The sequence below is a fragment of the Olea europaea genome, chromosome 16 (assembly GCF_002742605.1).
Source record: "Olea europaea var. sylvestris chromosome 16, O_europaea_v1, whole genome shotgun sequence".
In the NCBI taxonomy this organism is placed as follows: Eukaryota; Viridiplantae; Streptophyta; class Magnoliopsida; order Lamiales; family Oleaceae; genus Olea; species Olea europaea.
The window spans coordinates 14,676,298-14,695,899 of NC_036252.1; the positions used below are offsets into that span (position 1 = coordinate 14,676,298).

At 32.0% G+C, this 19,602-nt stretch overlaps 1 protein-coding gene across 8 annotated transcripts; it reads left to right on the forward strand.

Annotated features, from left to right (window-relative positions):
* The first annotated feature begins 1,940 nt into the window (after nucleotides 1-1,940).
* On the forward strand, nucleotides 1,941-10,000 carry LOC111412222 (probable N-acetylglucosaminyl-phosphatidylinositol de-N-acetylase). Of its 8 annotated transcripts, none has more exons than XM_023043055.1 (11): nucleotides 1,941-2,030; nucleotides 6,143-6,353; nucleotides 6,453-6,510; nucleotides 7,117-7,187; nucleotides 7,953-8,017; nucleotides 8,187-8,231; nucleotides 8,329-8,409; nucleotides 8,577-8,644; nucleotides 8,943-8,991; nucleotides 9,241-9,401; nucleotides 9,643-10,000. In XM_023043055.1, the coding sequence occupies exons 2-11, from the start codon at nucleotides 6,245-6,247 to the stop codon at nucleotides 9,707-9,709; spliced, it is 774 nt and encodes a 257-aa protein (XP_022898823.1). In that variant the 5' UTR covers nucleotides 1,941-2,030; nucleotides 6,143-6,244; the 3' UTR covers nucleotides 9,710-10,000. The 8 variants fall into 8 exon arrangements, with proteins under 8 accessions (XP_022898823.1, XP_022898825.1, XP_022898824.1 ...); XM_023043057.1 differs by having other exon boundaries at nucleotides 6,150-6,353; XM_023043056.1 differs by having other exon boundaries at nucleotides 1,942-2,030; nucleotides 6,130-6,353.
* The last annotated feature ends 9,602 nt before the right edge of the window (nucleotides 10,001-19,602 follow it).

Consider the following 19,602-nt stretch of genomic DNA (forward strand, 5'->3'; position numbering starts at 1 on the left):
GAAATTGATCCAGTGGTTCTACATATACCTTTCTTGCCACATCTAGAGTCTTGAAGAGCTTATCTTCTTGAGCCGGGGTTAGCACACTTGCACAACTCTGTGATTCCTCACGTCGATTATGAAACCACTGTTGTAACTTGTCACGAATGTTCTCAACCATTGTGATTGGTAACTCTCGATCTTTCTTGAATAAAGCGTTAAGCGACTCTGCATTGTTCTACGTCATCATGTTGTATCGACGTCCTGGAAAATGTGATCGTGCCCAATGTTCAATCCCCATCTCTGTTAGATAATCCCATGCAGCATGCGATTTACTGTCTATTTCGACCATGAACTTATCAAACTCTTCAAAACTGTAAGCCTCTGCAGCTCTCCTAAACAACGCAACGACGCCATTGCCTCGATACCTGGTCTTCAAGTTTCCCTGTATATGGTACATACAATAACCATGATGTGCCTCGGGGAAGACTTCGGCGATACCATTTATTATCGACTGCCCTCGATCGGTTACGAATGCAAGATTTTCGACATCTCCAATTACTTCCCTCAACTTCGTAAAAAACCAACTCATTGCTACATCATTTTCTCCGTCGACTATGCCGAACGCAAGAGGGTCTCCGTCGACTATGCCAAACGCAAGAGGGTAAATTTGGATGTTCGCATCTTGGCATGTTGCAATAATCAACTTGCCCCCGTATCTCGCCTTAAGGGTTGTACCGTCGACTAAGATTAAGGGTCGCATTGCATTTCGAAATCCTCGAACACATTGTCCAAGGGCCATAAAGAAATATCTGAAGCGATTTTCGTCATCCTTCTCAATAAAAAATGTCGACCCAGTATTAATTCTTCCCATGTTATAGCAATACCTGGCCAATGTAAATAAAAATAATCATAATTTAGATAATATATTAAATATTAAATGAACAGAAAAATAAACAATTCAATTAAATAATAAATTACATATAAATAAACAATTGAAATTAAATAATTAAAATTTACTATAACAAAGAAATAAACATTTAAACAATGAAATACCTGGCTAATTTAGCATAACTCTCCTCAGCCGAACCCATCAAATCCTCCAATGCACAGTCTTTAGCCTTCCAAGCCTTCTGATAGCTCATGACCACCCCGTACTCACATCGAACATCATTAATGATGTCCGAAGGTCTGTAGATCGTTCGTGGATCCTGGAACTTGTGCATTATTTCTCGACCAATGAACCATGATCGGGCCTGCCTATGATCATTTCGACGAATACCCACTTCGCAAGTATGTTCCCGTGCATACTTACGAACTACAAAGAACTCATTCGTGTCCATCTTAGTCTCTCGCAAACGCCAATGGCAACTGTCGTCAACGCAGATAATTGTGTATAACGACTTGTTTGATTTCTTCACTTTAAACTCGAAGTTATGTTTTAAAGCAATCTGGTGCACAGCTTCTTGCAATTCTTTCTTTGATTCGAATAGTTGCTCGACATATACATCTTCATCATCGGGAACTACACGCGAACAATTAGAGGACCGTGTACTCGGTCCAGCCTGCGAGCTCCCACCCGACTCATGTCTCCTACGAGATAAAGCAATCAAATCCTCGTTTGTAAATGCATTTTCATTCTCGTTGTCTTCAACTATCGATGGAATTCTGTGCGTAACAGTGTGACCATGGTGAGTAGCAGTGGTCTCGAGAATAACCACATCATCTTCACGAACAATCTGAATTGTATCCCAAACATCATTTACATTACGATTCTCTTCATTTAAAACTTCGTGTTCCCCCTCGTGGACATTCTTCCCCAGTAAAGTTACGCAAATAGGAGTCGACTTCCGGCCTTGATTCAATTTAATTAGATGTTTCATTTCCACTTCAGAAGTAACTTTCATAGGTGGAATTGAAATGGTTGAATGCTTATGAAAAAAAAATCCCAATTCCATATCGGAACACCCTTGGGGCTTGGCTTTTAAATAATCAAGACATATTGGTTCTTGGATTTCATTTTCAGAGGGATTTCATTTTCGGTATCAAAGGTACAAATTTGTTCCATTTCAAGAAGCCCTTTACGTTTTTTTGGGAGTTTGAATTGTGCTTTGTTTTGAGATCTATTTATGTTAGAAGTTAGAACTTACAATTTTGTGTATGTTTGATTGTTAGGTCTTCTTTATTATCTAATAATAATATGAAAAAATAAGGAAAAAAATTGGCAGTTTTTGCCTTTTGGTGTATGGTATTGTGGAAGTGGTTGGCATCCGTCAAGAAAAAATGGCTTACTTATTGATTAATATAATCTCATTGTCCGTGATGTTGATTATAAAGGGTTTAAAAAGTCATTTGTTTTGTGTACATAAAGTGTTTGCTGAAATCTGAGGGATGGAAGTGAATTTAAAGCAACAAAGCTGAATATACTAATTTTGGCTGCAGAGTCAGTCATCTTCAATCAATAATCAGTTAAAAAGAAGAAAGAAAAAATGTGTTTGATTGTGATAGTTATAATTTCTGGTGCCAATATTAATCACATAAGTTTCTGTGATCATCGGAGTACATCAGAATCGTGTTTGTTAAGAGTAATGTAAAACTCTATTTTGATTAGTTGATGAACAATCTATTTTTTTGCAAGGAAATCCCCTGCTACTGGTATTGCAACTTCTCTTTAATAGGAGTATTTAAAGTTTGATAGATGACCAAAGTTTTTTAAGAAACTAAAAATGTAAAAAAATTATAAGCGATACCATTCCAAAATGTTTGCCAGTTAAAATTCAACAAAAATCAAGTTTAAAACTTGAAGCAACTGTCAGATCTTTCTCTTTCACACGTATGAAAATCAAGCTTCAAAGTTTGAAAGACTTCTAAGCAAAGCAAAAATCCTACCACAAAAGCCAGAGCTCCCCAGTAGCAGCATCCTATACTCTCTCTCTCTCTCTCTACATATATGTTATTTTGTAAGAGGTAACGCTACCTACACATGGACATCCCAACTAAATCGGCGCCTCTTATATACACACACCTCTCTCTCTATCTCTAAGATTGTGTGATACTGGTGCTATATGGTTGATAACCGTCCAACGGTCAACGGTCAACAGCCACCCTAACTGAGTCGAAGTCCTGGATTCGTCTCTAATTACAACCGAAGAGGAATAAAATGATAGGTCCGGCCAATTAAACTTTTAAGCTTGCATAACCCAGAAACTAGGATCCAAATGAGGCTTTTCAATCTCCTGTACAGGTTTGTTTCCTTATATTTTGACTCTTCTGCTGCACATAGGCAATCATTTTTAATCTGTAGTCCATTATGATAGAAAGTTGTTTTTCTCATGAAGACTCGGTTTTTCACTGTTTGAATGTTCCCTTCAATTGGACAACAAAGAGAAGCAAATAATTCAATTGGTTTTTGATCTTTCTTGTGAGTATTCAACTGGATTTAACTTAAATAATTTTTTATTCAAAATTTTCTCTCCTCCAAAATTTTATAAGTACTTCTCTTACCGTTTGAAGTGCAAAAGTATAAATCTTTATCTTGGAAAACGTGTAATACTTACTTGAGAGGAGTATTAATCAGTTCATTTTTTAGGACTTTGCCGTTCTATATTTGTCTTCTTGCATTTGTGATGGGTCGAACTTAATATGTTGTTTCAACCATATCAGTTAATGAACTCAAATGTTTATTTAATTCTGTTGACTGCGGTAAACTTGCTAAACTAAGAGCATAGTATTTGAACTGTTGCCTAGAATTAATATGTAATGGCCACTGAAAACATAGTTGAAAACAACAGTAGAATATTAATATACTCCAAAACTGACTTAGTGAAAGCAGTAGCTGTTAAATGTTTCATTTCACAACACCGTGTAAACTCTGCCCCCACAAGAAAAAAATTTTGATTTCGAATTACCTTCATGTGGTCTCTCCATGTGCATGCCTTCGTAAATCCAAGGTTTGTGGTCCTCGGTTGATCAGATTAGGGGTCGTCGTTTGTGGGGGTGTTTTGAAATGATTTGGGACGTGAGAGATGAACTGATTTCATTCTTCCAGGCATTGGTGAATTTTTGGGTTTTTCATTAAGAAAGCTATGTTTAGCCCTTGTTTGAGCCACATTATTGGAATGAAAATGCATTTTTGAATAGTATCTTGGTGGTAAATGTGTGGTTAAAAATTAAGGAATTTTTTTGAATTTGAGTGTAATATTATTTTATTAAAGCATGTGTGGTTGAAAAATGATGTCAAATCACTGTTAAAAAATGTATTTTTTTTCGAATAATGAGGCTCAAGTTTTATTTATTAGTGGCGTGTTTGGGTGTTGACATGCTTTGATGACCTAGCAACCACCTATATGTTTCATTTAACATTTGGAAGGAGGTAATTGTCACGTAGGAATTTCGTCATTTACATCAGCTTCAAGTGAGACAAAATCCATCTAGTAAGTGATGGAGTGCGATATACCAAAGTTGAGTGATCATTGGGATGTTTTCTAAAGGTGCGTTTGATTGCTAATATTTTCCATGAAAAATGTATTTTTTCAACTAAAATTCCTACTTTTGTGCTGTTTGATTGATTTTTTTCCTGAAAAATATTTTTCTATTTTTGGTCACATGACCATATTTTCCTCAAAATTGAGAAAAATATTTCTTTAGGGGGGTATGAATTTATTTTCTAGGTAACTCTCTCTCTCTCTCTCAACTCTCTTTTATCCACCTACTAATAAAAATCGGACAAGTATAATATTTTTTAGGTTGAAAATTAAATAAATCAAACACATTTAATTGACAGTTCCCATACAAATAAGTTCTAAGCAATTGAATAACATAGAATTTATTTTCTTTCTATATTTGCAATAAAACGCAACCTAAAGTTCGATGAGTAACCGGTGATATAGTTCAAAGTTTAGTGGCAATTGAAACATTTGACACTTGAAAGTCAAATGAAATGGCCCAACACCAAATCAAGCCCACAATTAAATCCAATTATCTCCGAATTGAATTCAATCCAGATATCTCTCAAAATTGAACGCATCTTCCTCCCCAAATCAATCCCTCTTCTTTGTTCTTTCGCAAATCAATCTCAAACAATCCAGCCGGGAACAGGGCAGGCTAGCCATTTTTATTTGCCTGGAGTAAGGTCCATCGAGCAAGTAGGAATGACAGGTGGCTCAATTTTTATCTTCCAAATGTGTTTCTGTTTATTCTCTTTAAGTACTTATAGCTTATCCGTTTCTCACTTTTTGCTGATTTTACATTTTTACTTCCGCATACGTTATGACCGCTTACAATAAAATGCTTGGCTTTTGAAGAAACCAGCTGGGTTATAGTATTCTTTTTGGGGTTTGGTTAGTGAAAGCTGCTGACTTAGAATAGCATGTGGTATATTCTAAATTTCTCCTGTAAATTTTTTTCTTCCTTCTCAAATTTTTTATCAAAACTGTAGAAGCGACAGATTTTTTCTATTCTCTGATTGAATTACCACAAATCTCCTTGCTTTAATTGCATTGTTATAACTTAGAATGCGAATTTTAATTTAATATTTAATCAAAGCAGAAATAAAAGGCCAACATTTATGGATTGAATATAACATTTTGAGATATTTAGAAAGTAAGTTCATAGCCAAAGATACATGTAGTAATAATTGTGTCGATATGCAACACCATCCACCTAAGAACGAGGTTATTTTTTGGGTGTGGTGGCGTGGGGTCAATGGCATTCGCTGCATATGATATGGATCTAGCATTTGCATATTAGGCCGATAGTTAGAAAAGTTGTCTTTGATTTTCACATTTAAATAGGGGCTCTTTATTTGCAATTCTCGATTTGTAATATGTATTCCCTTGTGATTTGATTAAATTTTTAAATTTCCAATGTGTCAATATCTGTTTGTTTGGTGTGCTAGCTAAGATTTACGTATTGTTGAATGAGATTGTATTGTTTCCATTTTCTGCTTGATGTTTATTATGTTCTGGGTATCACTATTAGGTAGAAGCCATTATCCACCTGCATTGTTTCTCTATTTTAATAAATTATTCATACTACATTATTTCTTTATTTTTACCTTTATTAAGTCCTGCCTGCACTGAAATAATTTTCCAGCTCTGCCCTGCATGTACATGAATCATTCTCGTTATATTTATTAATGAAGTTACATAGTAATGGTTTGAAGGGGACAGGTGAATCTTGAAGTAACATTGTTCCATGAAATGCCTCAGTAAAGCAATAAAAAATTACGGCATTGTTTATTTAGCTTGCTGGTGGAGAATTCTACATGGCATGGCTAATCATCATCATATCGTTAATTGTACTCTGGGTCGCTTCTCTTTGCAAATTTTTTTGTGGATCCTTCCATGACGCCAAAGCTGCATTCTTAGATGATGGTAATGAATTATGTTTGTGCATATCTGTGTAAATACGGATATGATACTTTGTCTTTAAATAAGTTTTTTCAAGTTTAATATGTGTATTTGTGCTTCCAGGAAGAGTTTTTGGGAGAAACGTCTTACTGGTTATTGCGCATCCTGATGATGAGTCCATGTATGTTTGAATTCCAAAATTTTATGTTTTACTCTGGTTTGCATTAATGATAGAACTTCTCTGCCTGGTGTATGAATATCAAATACCTACTTTATTTTATTAAGTTATTTATTTGTTTCTTGGGATTTGTACTTTGCTGCAGTGGTGAATTCTCATTAAAACATTGAAATGTTAGTGCCTTAATATATGAATTAATTTGCAAAAGACTTGGTAATTTGAACCTTCAAGAAGAAGTAGTTCTCTATCAGTGAGACAAGGAAAAAGCATTCACGTAATTGACCCCGATGAATGGCTTAGTTGCTCTCATAGTATGACAAAGCATGTTTTCTAGGGTTACTTACTATGTTAATTTTGTGCTAAAAGAAAGAAAATAGCTCCTGGCCGATATCACGGTGGGCATTGTTGACATCATTTGCATGGTATGGAAAATCAGAATCTAAATAGTAAAGAGTCAAATATGTTCCAATTTAGACTAAGAAATATCTTGAAAAGAGCTTGTACTGTTCAGAAAATCATTCATTGTATCGTAGTTTCTTGAGTCACTTATTGCCCAATGACATCATATATATTGGATTTATTTGTAAAACCTTCTGTTGGATTCTGCAGGTTCTTTACTCCAACCATTAATTACCTAACTTTGAGGGGACATGATCTTTACATACTATGCTTGTCAACTGGTAATACTGCTGTAAGTTCATGAATTTTTCTTCCATGTATCCTAGGACTTCTCTTCTCATCATATTAGACACTTTTGTAATAGGTCTATAGAATCGACCTGTATTGAAATTTTCAAACTTCATTGCATTCAGAAAACCTGAGCGTATGATCTTGTTCATGGATACTATCCAGTTAATCATCATATGACATAAAATGAATATGTTAAGATTTGAAATTTTTTATGATGAGATCTGATTTGAAATGACTGGTACTTTCATATTGCTTATCAAGTAATCTCCATGGCCTTTCCTGCTGATCTTTACGGGTAGCGCGTTTAGTGAAAAGCCTATTGAATTTATGGAGGAAGTAGTTGTAAGCTATATCTGAGCATGTGAATCATTTGTAAAATCAATTGCTTCCTTGAATGGAGATCATCAAAGTTGTCGACTTAACTTCTTTTGAGGTTCATTATCTAAAGGTCTCCATTGAGGTCAAAACAAAAAATTCTATTGGATGCAACAAAGTGTATTTTAAGGGTTATCATCATCATCATCATCATCATATCATATAAGAGAAGATCAACATTGTCTAACAACACTTGATCTGCTAAACTATATTTTGTGGGCCATTACTTTAAGTTGATTAGGATAAATTTCCTGCTGCTGAAAATATATGGAAATTCAATTTTTATTTATTTTTTATTATATTACTTATTTCAACTGAGATCTTGTTTATTACCTTAAGTGTTTTTTCTTTTTCTTTTTTTCCTTTTCTTTTTCTTGAAGGTGACGCAGATGGGATGGGTAGCATTAGAAAAGAAGAACTCTTTCTGGCCTCCGCAATACTCAAGGTGATGTTTTGTAAGCTAGTGGCCTTAGTCTGTAAAATTTGCACGTTTTCTACTTATGGTGCTTGGGTTTGAAGGGTCTGCCTTATTATTTTTTACTGACTGCTGTCTCCTGTAAAAACTTTACCTAGTATTGGTTGTTTCTCTCATTTATTTTATTTTGTTTGTACAGATTCCTCACCAGCAAGTGAAGATTCTGGACCATCCAGATTTGCAGGTTCTTTCTGAAGCATCACAAAAATTTGATTCATATTTGTACTTTTCACACTGTAGATTATATGGAGGTACTTATTTCATGTGGCTCTTGTGATTAGGATGGTTTTGGTAAAGTATGGGATTGGAATCTAATAGCAGGATTTGTTGAGGACGAAATCTGTACCCGTGCTATTGACTCAGTAAGAACTGGTTTGAGTGATCCAAATTACTACTAGCTTTTTCATCCATTTGGTTATTCTAGCCACTTTTAGGCCTTTCATGTCCTGCTTTCATAACGGATTTCTTATGTTTCTATCTTGAAATACTTAATCTGGCAATACATAATTGCAGTTTAATTTTTTTCCAGATCATTACATTTGATCACTATGGTGTCTCTGGTCACTGTAACCATCGTGATGTGGGTCGAGGTGTACAGTAAGTTCTCATCTGTCATTGTCTTTTGTCATGTTTGTGTTTAGCTAGGGATTGACGTCTCATTTTTCTGATTTGCTACTTTAGTACTCATTTAAGTTCTTGAAGTCTATTTTTCTGTTCTTTACTTGCTACCTCTTCTCTGTTTTATGTGGACTTATGATCAATATGGTTCTATTGTATTTTACGTAGTTCAATTATGTAGTGGTTCCTAACACCTGATGCATATGAAATTATTTGTAATGGTTGCTGGTAACATCAAACTAAGAATTAATTAGGTTCTTTCTTGTGCATAATGCAGAAAGCTGTTGCATGATTTTTCAGAAAGACCTCTGGAAGCCTGGGAGCTTGTAAGCCATTCTTTGTCTCACTCTGTCTACATTCTGTGTTCAGCTGTTTACAAATTTGATGACTGTCAATATAGAGTGCAGAATATGAAGTTCTCCATTGGGAGGGGGAAACCTAAACGTGTGACTTCCCGTTTTACATTTTTTTTTATAATTTTAAACCTAAACACGTTACTTCCCATTTTACATTTTTTTTTTTTTTTTTATAATTTTAAGCTCCTAAACCATGGTTGTTATTTTAATCATTTTCAGGTGAGTAAGAGCATATTCCGCAAGTACAGTGGACCAGTTGATATCTGGTTATCCAAGTTATTTGCCTTGTTTTTTGATAGTAGACATTTACAATGCTTGCTCAATGAAGATCCCAGTAAGACTTATGCTGCAATGGCTCAGCACAGAAGCCAATGGATTTGGTTTGTATTCTCGAAAACTTTTAACTTGTATCTAGATTACTAACATAAGCAAGATTCATGGTAAAGGTTTCATGACATCCTCATTTTAAATTTTGGGAGTAGGGTGGTCTTGGTGGGGTGGAAAGATGGGCTTAGGTGAGGTTAGGGCTGAAAAGAGTTAGAAAGAGTAGTAGACTGATAACGTTTGTTACTGGTTTGAAATACATTGTAATATCTTCTCAGTTGTCGATTCTTATTGCAGGTTTCGAAAGCTTTTTGTGTCGTTTTCTAGTTATACTTATGTCAACACGCTTAAGAGGATTCACTGAATAGGTGATTATAAGGTTGCAGACCTGTCTAAACATTGAAGTACCTCCCAGTTGCTACCCACGTTGCTGAAGGTTATCTTTCAAGATAATAAGTTATATAAATCTGGAGATGGTCCTAAAGTTTGTTCAGTTTGTATTGATGTACATTTGACAGCTTTGACATGCATTTCTACACCATTATAGTTTAGAATAGGATATGTCGGATTAGAGAGTGATTTGATCTCTAAAGACGAAGCTTTTGTTATAACTCGACTTCATTTCTTTAAATTGAATTCGTTCTTTCATATGCTATACTCGATGTAACATTTGATCTTTTACTGTACTTATCCGTTTAGTTTCGCCTGGCGTTACTGTAGGTTACACACCAAGTTACATTTCATCTTCAATTAGCATGTGAGTTTATAAATGGAGACGAGTTCTTCTGTAGATACTGCTAGTAAGTGCAGATTTATATTTCATACAAAAGTTTTACTTTATACATGCATAGACCCTTGATCAGTTTTTCAACCACTCTATTTTTTAAGAAGTACTAGCAACTTTTGTTTAAATTAAGTTAAAAACATTCATTACAAAAGGTTTTTGCATCAGTAAAAGTCACTACAGTCTACAGCAAAAGGTCATTGCTTCAGTGCTCCTCCTTGAGCATTTTGTTGGATACTCTAAGCATTGATATTAGATGTTCAAATCTGACTTTAAAAAGAGCTTTTGTGAAGATACTTGCAATTTGTCTCTAAATTGCGATATTAAAGACTGATTTCTTCATTTTTCTCAACCTACCCTCACTTGCATGAAACTTGATCTTTATGTGCTTTCTTTTCCATGACGAACTGGATTCTTTGACATAGTAATAACAGACTTGTTGTCACAATAAGTTTCAGTAGCCTTTTCTAGATTAAATTCCAAATCACCAAAAAAAAAAAAAAAAAAAAAAAAAAAATTGAGCTAAATAGCTTGATTTGCAGTTGCTGCTCTTGCTATATATTCTGCTTCGACAGTAGATTGCTCAACAACAACTTGCTCTCTCGAATTCCATGAAAATATGCCTGAGCTGAAAGAAAAATAGTAGCTTGACAAGCTCTTCATATCATCCACACTACCATCCTAATCATTAACAGAATAGCCTCTCAAACAGCTATCTACAGATTTTTGAAACCACACTCCAAAACCAATAGTTCTTTTTAAGTACCTCAAGACCTGTTTTGCTGTTTTGAAATGGATATAACTTGAAGAATGCATGAACCTTGAAACATGACTCATAAACAAAGTTGAGTGATCATTGGAATGTTTGGCAATGGTGCGTTTGATTGCTAATTTTTTCCATGAAAAATGTGTTTTTCGCTCAAATTCCTATTTTTGTTCTGTTTGATTGATATTTTTTTCATAAAAAACATTTCCTACTTTTGATCACATGACCATATTTTCTTCAAAATTAAGAAAAATATTTTTTTTAGGAGGTAGGAATTTATTTTCCAAGTAATTCACTATCTTTCTCTCTCTCTTTCTCTCATCTATCAACTCTCTCTTATCCACCTACTAATAAAAATCAGACAAGTATAATATTTTTTAGGTTGAAAATTAAATCAATCAAACACATTTAATTGACAATTTCCATGCAAATAAGTTCTAAGTAATTGAATTATATAGAATTTATTTTCTTTTCATATTTACAATCAAACGCAACCTAAAGTTCGATGAGTAACCGGTGATATAGTTCAAAGTTTAGTGGCAATTGAAACATTTAACACAATCCAATTATCTCCGAATTGAATTCAATCCAGATATCTCTCAAAATTGAAGGCATCTTCGTCCCCAAATCAATCCCTCTTCTTCTTTGTTCTTTTCCAAATCAATCTCAAACAATCCAGCCGGGAACAGGGCAGGCTAGCCATTTTTATTTGCTAGGAGTAAGGTCCATGGAGCAAGTAGGAATGAGGGGTGGCTCAATTTTTATCTTCCAAATGTGTTTCTGTTTATTCTCTTTAAGTATTTACAGCTTATCCGTTTCTCACTTTTTGCTGATTTTACGTTTTTATTTCTGCATACGTTATGACCGCTTACAATAAAATGCATGGCTTTTCAAGAAACCAGCTGGGTTATAGTATTCTTTTTGGGGTTTGGTTAGTGAAAAGCTGCTGACTTAGAATAGCATGTGGTATATTCTAAATTTCTTCTGTAAATTTTTTTTCTTCCTTCTCAATTTTTTTATCAAAACTGTAGAAGTGACAGATTTTTTCTATTCTCTGATTGAATTACCACAAATCTCCTTGCTTTTATTTCATTGTTATTACTTATAATGCGAATTTTCATTTTAATATTTAGTCAAAGCAGAAATAAAAGGCCAACATTTATGGATTGAATATAACATTTTGAGATATTTAGAAAGCAAGTTCGTAGCCGACGATACATGTAGTAATAATTGTGTCTATATGCAACACTATCCACCTAAGAACGAGGTTATTTTTTGGGTCTGGTGGCGTGGGGTCAATGGCATTTGCTGCATATGATATGGACTGAGCTACACAAATCGTAGGGATGACCGCACAGACACATGGGGATCGGGAATTTTAAATTCAAGCGAGACTCACCTCGGCCATGAGAGCACGGTCAGCCATTGTGTCAACCTCTATGATCGTTTGGCTTAATTCTTGCATATTAGGCCAATACTTAGAAAAGTTGTCTTTGATTTTCACATTTAAATAGGGGATGTTTATTTGCAATTCTCGATTTGTAATATGTATTCCCTCATCATTTGGTTAAAATTTTAGATTTCCAATGTGTCAGTATATCTGTTGTTTGGTGTGCTAGCCAAGATTTAGTATTGTTGAATGAGATTGTATTGTTTCCATTTTCTACTTGATGTTTATTGTGTTCTGGGTATCACTATTAGGTAGAAGCCATTATTCACCTGCATTGTTTCTCTATTTTAATGTAGTATTCATACTACATTATTTCTTTATTTTTACCTTTATTAAGTCCTGCCTGCACTGAAATAATTTTCAAGCTCTGCACGGCATGTACATGAATCATTCTCGTTATATTTATTAATGAAGTTACATAGTAATGGTTTGAATGGGACTGAGAATTGAATTGTTTAGAAATTGTTTTCCTGAAAATTGTAAATTATTGTGTTTGATTGGTATAATTTTCTACGTGAAAAATGTTGAAATAAAAGTATTTTTTGGTATTCGTTTGGCTTTATTTTACATGAAAATTGTCATTTAAAGGGATAGATTTTACTGATATTAGGGAATAAATTTGTTTCTATTGCCAAAAAAAAAACGAAAAATTCAAGAAAATCATCTATCTTTTGGTGTTCGTTTGGCTTTGTTTTACATGGAAATTGCCAATTAAAGGGAAATATTTTTTTTTACAATAATTCTTAGAATTTATTTCCATTGCCAACAAAAATAAAAATAAAAATATCTGGAATTCCATTTCCCACCATATAGGTAGGAAAACAAATTCAATGAAAAGCAAGAAATCGTCACCTTGTGAAGCAAAAACGGAATTCCAATTGTCAAGAAATAAATGCCTATCAAACACCAACAAAAGTGGAAAATGGAAATCCATGGAATCGGAAGTGAATCAAACATACCCTTATACTACTACTTCCACCCTTATTCCCCAAACTATCCCTGATAACTAACTAGATTGGAACACTCTAGAATATGGAGTAACAAACTTGCATGACTAATTGGGAGGTCTATCAGAAGATTGAAGAATGTTATAATTTTTAAGCACTCCATGATTTTTAAACCAGATACTTGTTAACTACCATTAGGGTTTTCAGTGTCCTGCCAGGATTCTTGGCTATGGGAAAATGAAAAATGATAGCGCAAGGAAAAAGATCTTGTTTGTTCCATGTTTTTAAATTTCCTCTCTTATTTCTTGCATAGAATGGACTTAATTTTCTGTTTAATATCACAACTAAACTTCGTAGACGAAGTTCAATATTATCACATACACTAATTCCAACTGAAATCAAACCAAATTTCGAGTGGACAACAACATTAATTGATTATTCAAGAGGAGATGTTTCGTATGCAATATTGAATAGTACTATACATGACACTGGATAGATATTTAACCTAGTACTGTCCGATGTAGCATACCAAACATCTCTCTCGTCACTTAGTTACGAAATAAGCAAGGAACATCAGAAATTAAGTTCAGAATAACATAGTAGCCAAAGAAATAATGGCAGCCATTGCAGCTGGAACATACAGTGCCATTCCTGAACTCTCCATTCCAGGTGCAGGTGCAGGAGCACCAACAATTTCAGTTGCAGCCATAGCTCCATTTTCTCCAAAACTCATGATCAGAACCATGACATAAACAGTGAAGAATACACCCGTTTTTCTTCCTTCCATTCTTGTGTAGAGATTCTTCTCAGTTGTTTCAAGAATACTTTCGGGCTTAGAAGAAAGCGAACTTAATTTAAGTGTGTGTAAAGGGAGGATCAGAGAAGGGCTTTTATAGGGAACTTGAGATGAAGAAAACTAATTAAGAACTAAGCACTTTTAACTCCACTATCATCTGTACTAGGTTGGAATGCAAACTGTAGTGACAATATTTAATGAATATTGCCATACTCTTTTCCAGGTAATTAAGTTCACTTTACGCTTGTTTTAAGTCAATTAATTATTTTTCAATGTGACACTTAATAAATAATAATACGGATTGGATTAATTAACCGTTTATATAGAATATAATCTCCCTTGATTATCGCAACTATCAGGATGCCACTAACACAGTGGTTAGATTATGAATAATGTGAAGATGCTGGTAGGTTAGACTTGTACAATACAAGACACTGTTAAAGAATAAGAAATGGGCAAAAATCGTTTATTAGATTTTTGTTCCCTTACTTGATCCTAGTCGAGTCGAGTTAGGCATATCCTCATCAACAATGGATAAGTAAGGTAAAAGGAATGCATTTTGTGAATCTTTTCTCTCCTACTCGACTAGAGTTAGTGAAGAAGAAAATAAAGAGAAAAATATACTATATTCAATATTGATGTAAATAAAAATCATGTACTTGACATGAACCGAGTAAAACAAGATTGTTTGATTTAGCACAAATTCAGAGCCTGTTTGAGAGTGATTTTAAGAATTAATTTTTTAACCGTTAGAAAAAAAGTGGGATCCATCTGTGAAAGAAGAAGTCAAATATGACAGATGGAATAATGAAATAACAGTCAAAAAATCAATTTTTTGGGCAAAAAAAAAAAAATCAATCCCAAATAGGCTGTCAGTATTATAGCAAAAGTTGGTAATTTCAAATTCAAAATTATCATTAAAATATTGGGAAGAATGCCACCATTTATTCAACTATGTTTAGTCAAATCGTCAAAATTATTCACCTCATTGTGTATCTCCATTTCACCCTTCATGTGGAAGTACAAAAGAAGAAAAATGTCCATGCAAACAAATTGCACAAACCTACCCAATAAGGGGCATATCAATCATTTGGTGCAATGAAGGGATGGACAGTTTAGTACTAGACGATGTTAGAGATGTTGCATAAGTGCACGTTTGAAGCCTACGTTAAGCATCTAAAAATCGATTTTATCGATTTCACAGGCGTAGAGTGAATTTGGAAATTTAGAATGCATGGACTGAAATTTAATAAAGTCAATATGATACGTTTATATATAATATTATTTTTATCTAATTTGATGTTGTTCCGGATGAGGTTTTGAAGTAGAAATTCATCTACTGTAGAATTTGCATCCATCGTCTCAACAAGTTTTCTTTAAATCAAGACTATCATACAATTAGTAATTAAGAAAGTCATCCTCCAATCTGTTATGAAGTTTCGTCATTGTTGAAAATACTCATTCAGTCACAATATAATATATAAAGACAATACAAGATGAATCAACCTAATTACTATAAGTTTTCAATCTTCCACTTTTATTCAATTATCAACATAAGTCAACAAGGGTAGTTACTTGAAATTGGGTTCACTATTCATATCTAATTTAATGTTGAAACTCATATTTTAAAGTACGGATGAAATTCTCATGATTTAATGTAGACGAAGATTCATCGTGAGTTCTGAAGGCACAATCTTGAAATATTAGTCATCGAACATTTCGAATTGAAATCTTTACACAAATGATATTCCTCAACTTCTTCTCTCGATACAGCATGCATCAACTTGTTGATACATTGAGACGATTTCACTACATCTCTAGTTTTTATCTCACACATTACATCCAAAGAAATGAGCAAAGAATACACATTTAGATACATCATTAACCATCTTCTACTTGTTATATCAACAAGTGACCAATGTTTAACAATTGGACAGATTACCATTGTTAAAAAAACAAAGATAATAAATACAATATACTTTATCCATTATAGGTGACCACACCAACCAAAGAAATTGAATGAACTATTTAGTTTGAAACCGACAAGGCAGAGATTTTTCTTTTGTCCTTGGATACTCCAAGAGTTTTGATTGATAAGACCTAACTTTTAATAAGATGTTCAAATTTTGCTTTCCTTTTTCACGATCCTGTTCAATACTAGTAGTTGGTTGTATTTTAGGATTTGAGGGTGGAAGATGTTTGATTTCTGGAAATCAAATTGGAAGAAGTTGCATGATAGGAATTAAAGGTTGATCTTTGATCAATTTATGATCAATTTAAGAGAGAGTATACTTTCACTATATTGATATACCTTTGGAAAGATCGAAAACAAGTCAATTCTTTTTGTTGGAGGGAAGTTGACCTTTCATTTGTAAATTCTAAGCACCTTAAAACACTTTTTCTTGCAGGGAAGATTGTTTCTTTGGATTGGCACTTGGATTCTTCTTGTGATTTGTAGAGTTGAGACTTGAGCTCGGGTATTGAGGGGGTACTTTTGAAATTAGGCAAGTCAAAATGTCATTTTTCCACTTTAACCAAAAATTTTTGCCAATCTTCAAAATGGTTATTTGTTAAGTAAAAGACAAAAATATCCTTAAATAATTAATTATCTTACTTTCTTATTTAAATATTTCATTAATTAATTATCTTAATTAGTTATGTATATTATTTATTTAATATTTAATTAATCTATTTAATTATATATTTAATCACTTGTTTAAATAAAAAAATTAATGTTTAATTTGATTTCTCATTTAAATATTTCATTAACTAATTATCTTAATTGATATATGTATATTTAATTAATTAATTATATATTTTAAACAATTACTCAAATAAAAAAATTTATATATAATTTGGTTTCTCTTTTAAATATTTCATTAATTAATTATCTTAGTTGGTCTTTATTTAATTATTTATTTTAAACACTTACTCAAATAAAAAATAATAATATTTAATTTGATTTCTCGTTTAAATATTTCTTTATTAATTACCTTAATCGGTTATGTATATTGTTCATTTAATATTTAATTACTTTATTTAATTATTTATGTAATCACTTATTTAAATAAAAAAATTAATATTTATTTAAATTTCTTATTTAAATATTTTTTTAATTAATTGTCTTAATTAGCTATGTATATTATTTATTTATTGTTTAATTATTTATTTAATCACTTAATTAAATAAAAAATTAATATTTAATTTAATTTCTTATTTAAATATTTTTTTAATTAATTGTCTTAATTAGCTATGTATATTATTTATTTATTGTTTAATTATTTATTTAATCACTTAATTAAATAAAAAATTAATATTTAATTTAATTTCTTATTTAGATATTTCATTAATTAATTATCTTAATTGGTTATGTATATTATACATTTAAAAATTAATTACTTAATTAATTATTTATTTAATCACTTATTTAAATAAATAATTAATATTTATTTTAATTCTTATTTAAATATTTCATTAATTAATTATCTTAATTAATTATGCATATTCTTTATTTAATATTTAATTAATTTCTTTAGTTATTTATTTAATCACTTAATTAAATAAAAAATAATATTTAATTTAATTTCTTATTTAGATATTTCAAAATTAATTATCTTAATTGGTTATGTCTATTATTAGTAATTAATATTTAATTACTTTATTTTAGTTACTTATTTAAATAAAAACATTATACCATAATGTACAAGTGGCATAAAATTATTGGAGATTTGAAAAATAGTTTTTTCGATCCTCCTCTCATGAAATTTCACATGTACATTATGGGCATCCTTATGAATTAGTTATCCTAATATGTTATGTATATTGTTTATTTAATATTTCATTACTTTATTTAATCACTTATTCGAATAGAAAATTAATATTTAATTTAATTAATTCTTTAAATATCTCATTAATTAATTATCTTGATTGGTTATATATATTATTTATTTAATATTTAATTAGAATATAAATCACATGGTGTATGAGAATATCTAATAGAGATGAGAATCGAACTTTAGGCACGATCATATTCAATACATCGAACATTATTCAAGAACGCCGAAACTATATTCCCTCTACCAAATGAAGCCGAGTGAAGTTTTCGATTATAGTATGTTACTCTCTACCAAATTGATGTGTAATATCTATTTAAATCATATGTACTCTCTATTTATAGTTTGTTACTGATTTTCTCAATTTTCTTTATTTATAATGTGTTATATATATTATTAAGAGTAATTAGTTATTTATTATACAATTACATAAAAACTAAAGTATTACAAACGTTTTTAAAAAAATACTTGCATTTGAAATTATTACAATTACGGATCACTATGTACATAAAAGAACGCTTGCATTTTAATGTGTGTTTAGTTTATAAGTTCTACGCCACGTTCGATGCTAAAAATTCAATGTATTTCAATTAGGGTAGTCAATAAATTGAATTTTGATCCGAATCCGATGAAATTAATTAGAGATAGATTTAGAGTCTCAATTCGATAACCCAATCAAGATTTAAATTCGATAATTCGTTAACTAAATGAATCAATAGATTGGATTTTGATCCAAATTCGATCTGAATCCGATGAAATTAATGGGAGATGGATTTAGAATCTTAATCCGATAACCCAATCGAGATTCAAATCCGATAATCCGTTAACTAAATGAATCAAATATGAATATAGGTCAATTCAATTTGATAAATAAATAAAATTTAAATTTTTCTAATTTTTTCAATTTCAGATCGGATATCCGATAACATAGTTAATCGGATATGAATTTAACATTCAAATATCCGTCGGATTATTGGATCGGATCGGATAGGATAATTATTATTAACAGACCGGATCGGATTTAAGTATATCCGATTCATTTACAGCCCTAACTTCAATGCGAAGATTTCACAATCGCCCGGGTCGATTTCACGGAAGAGGTTGGGCAACGTACCATCAACATATGTTCTCTTCTTTGCCTCGATCGTGTACGGACAAAAAATGTGTTGTGACAGTAATCTAATCCTCTTGCTAATCATTTGCTCTGGCACGTCAATAATATGTTTCGTACAGGGTATCATCCAAACTCGCGATATTATCTGTCAAGTTGGAGGTCCTCTCCGACATAGTTATGTATATTATTTATTTAATATTTAATTACGTTGTTTAATTATTTATTTAATCACTTAATTAAATAAAAAAATTAATATTTAATTTAACTTCTTATTTAGATATTTCATTTATAAATTATCTTAATTGGTTGTGTGTAGTATGTATTTAATATTTCATTACCTTATTTAAATAAATTTTATAATATATACAATTATTTCATAAATAAAAAAATATATACAACTATTTCGTTCCCACCACTGGCACCTCTCCCATCTCCACCGACATCCATAACGATTATAATGAAATATTTGTGTACATCCCCACCCCTCCATCGTCACCCTCCTTGTCACCATCTCCGCTACTCTCTGTCACTGTCTGGGACTCATATCGTCTGCATACTATATCTCAT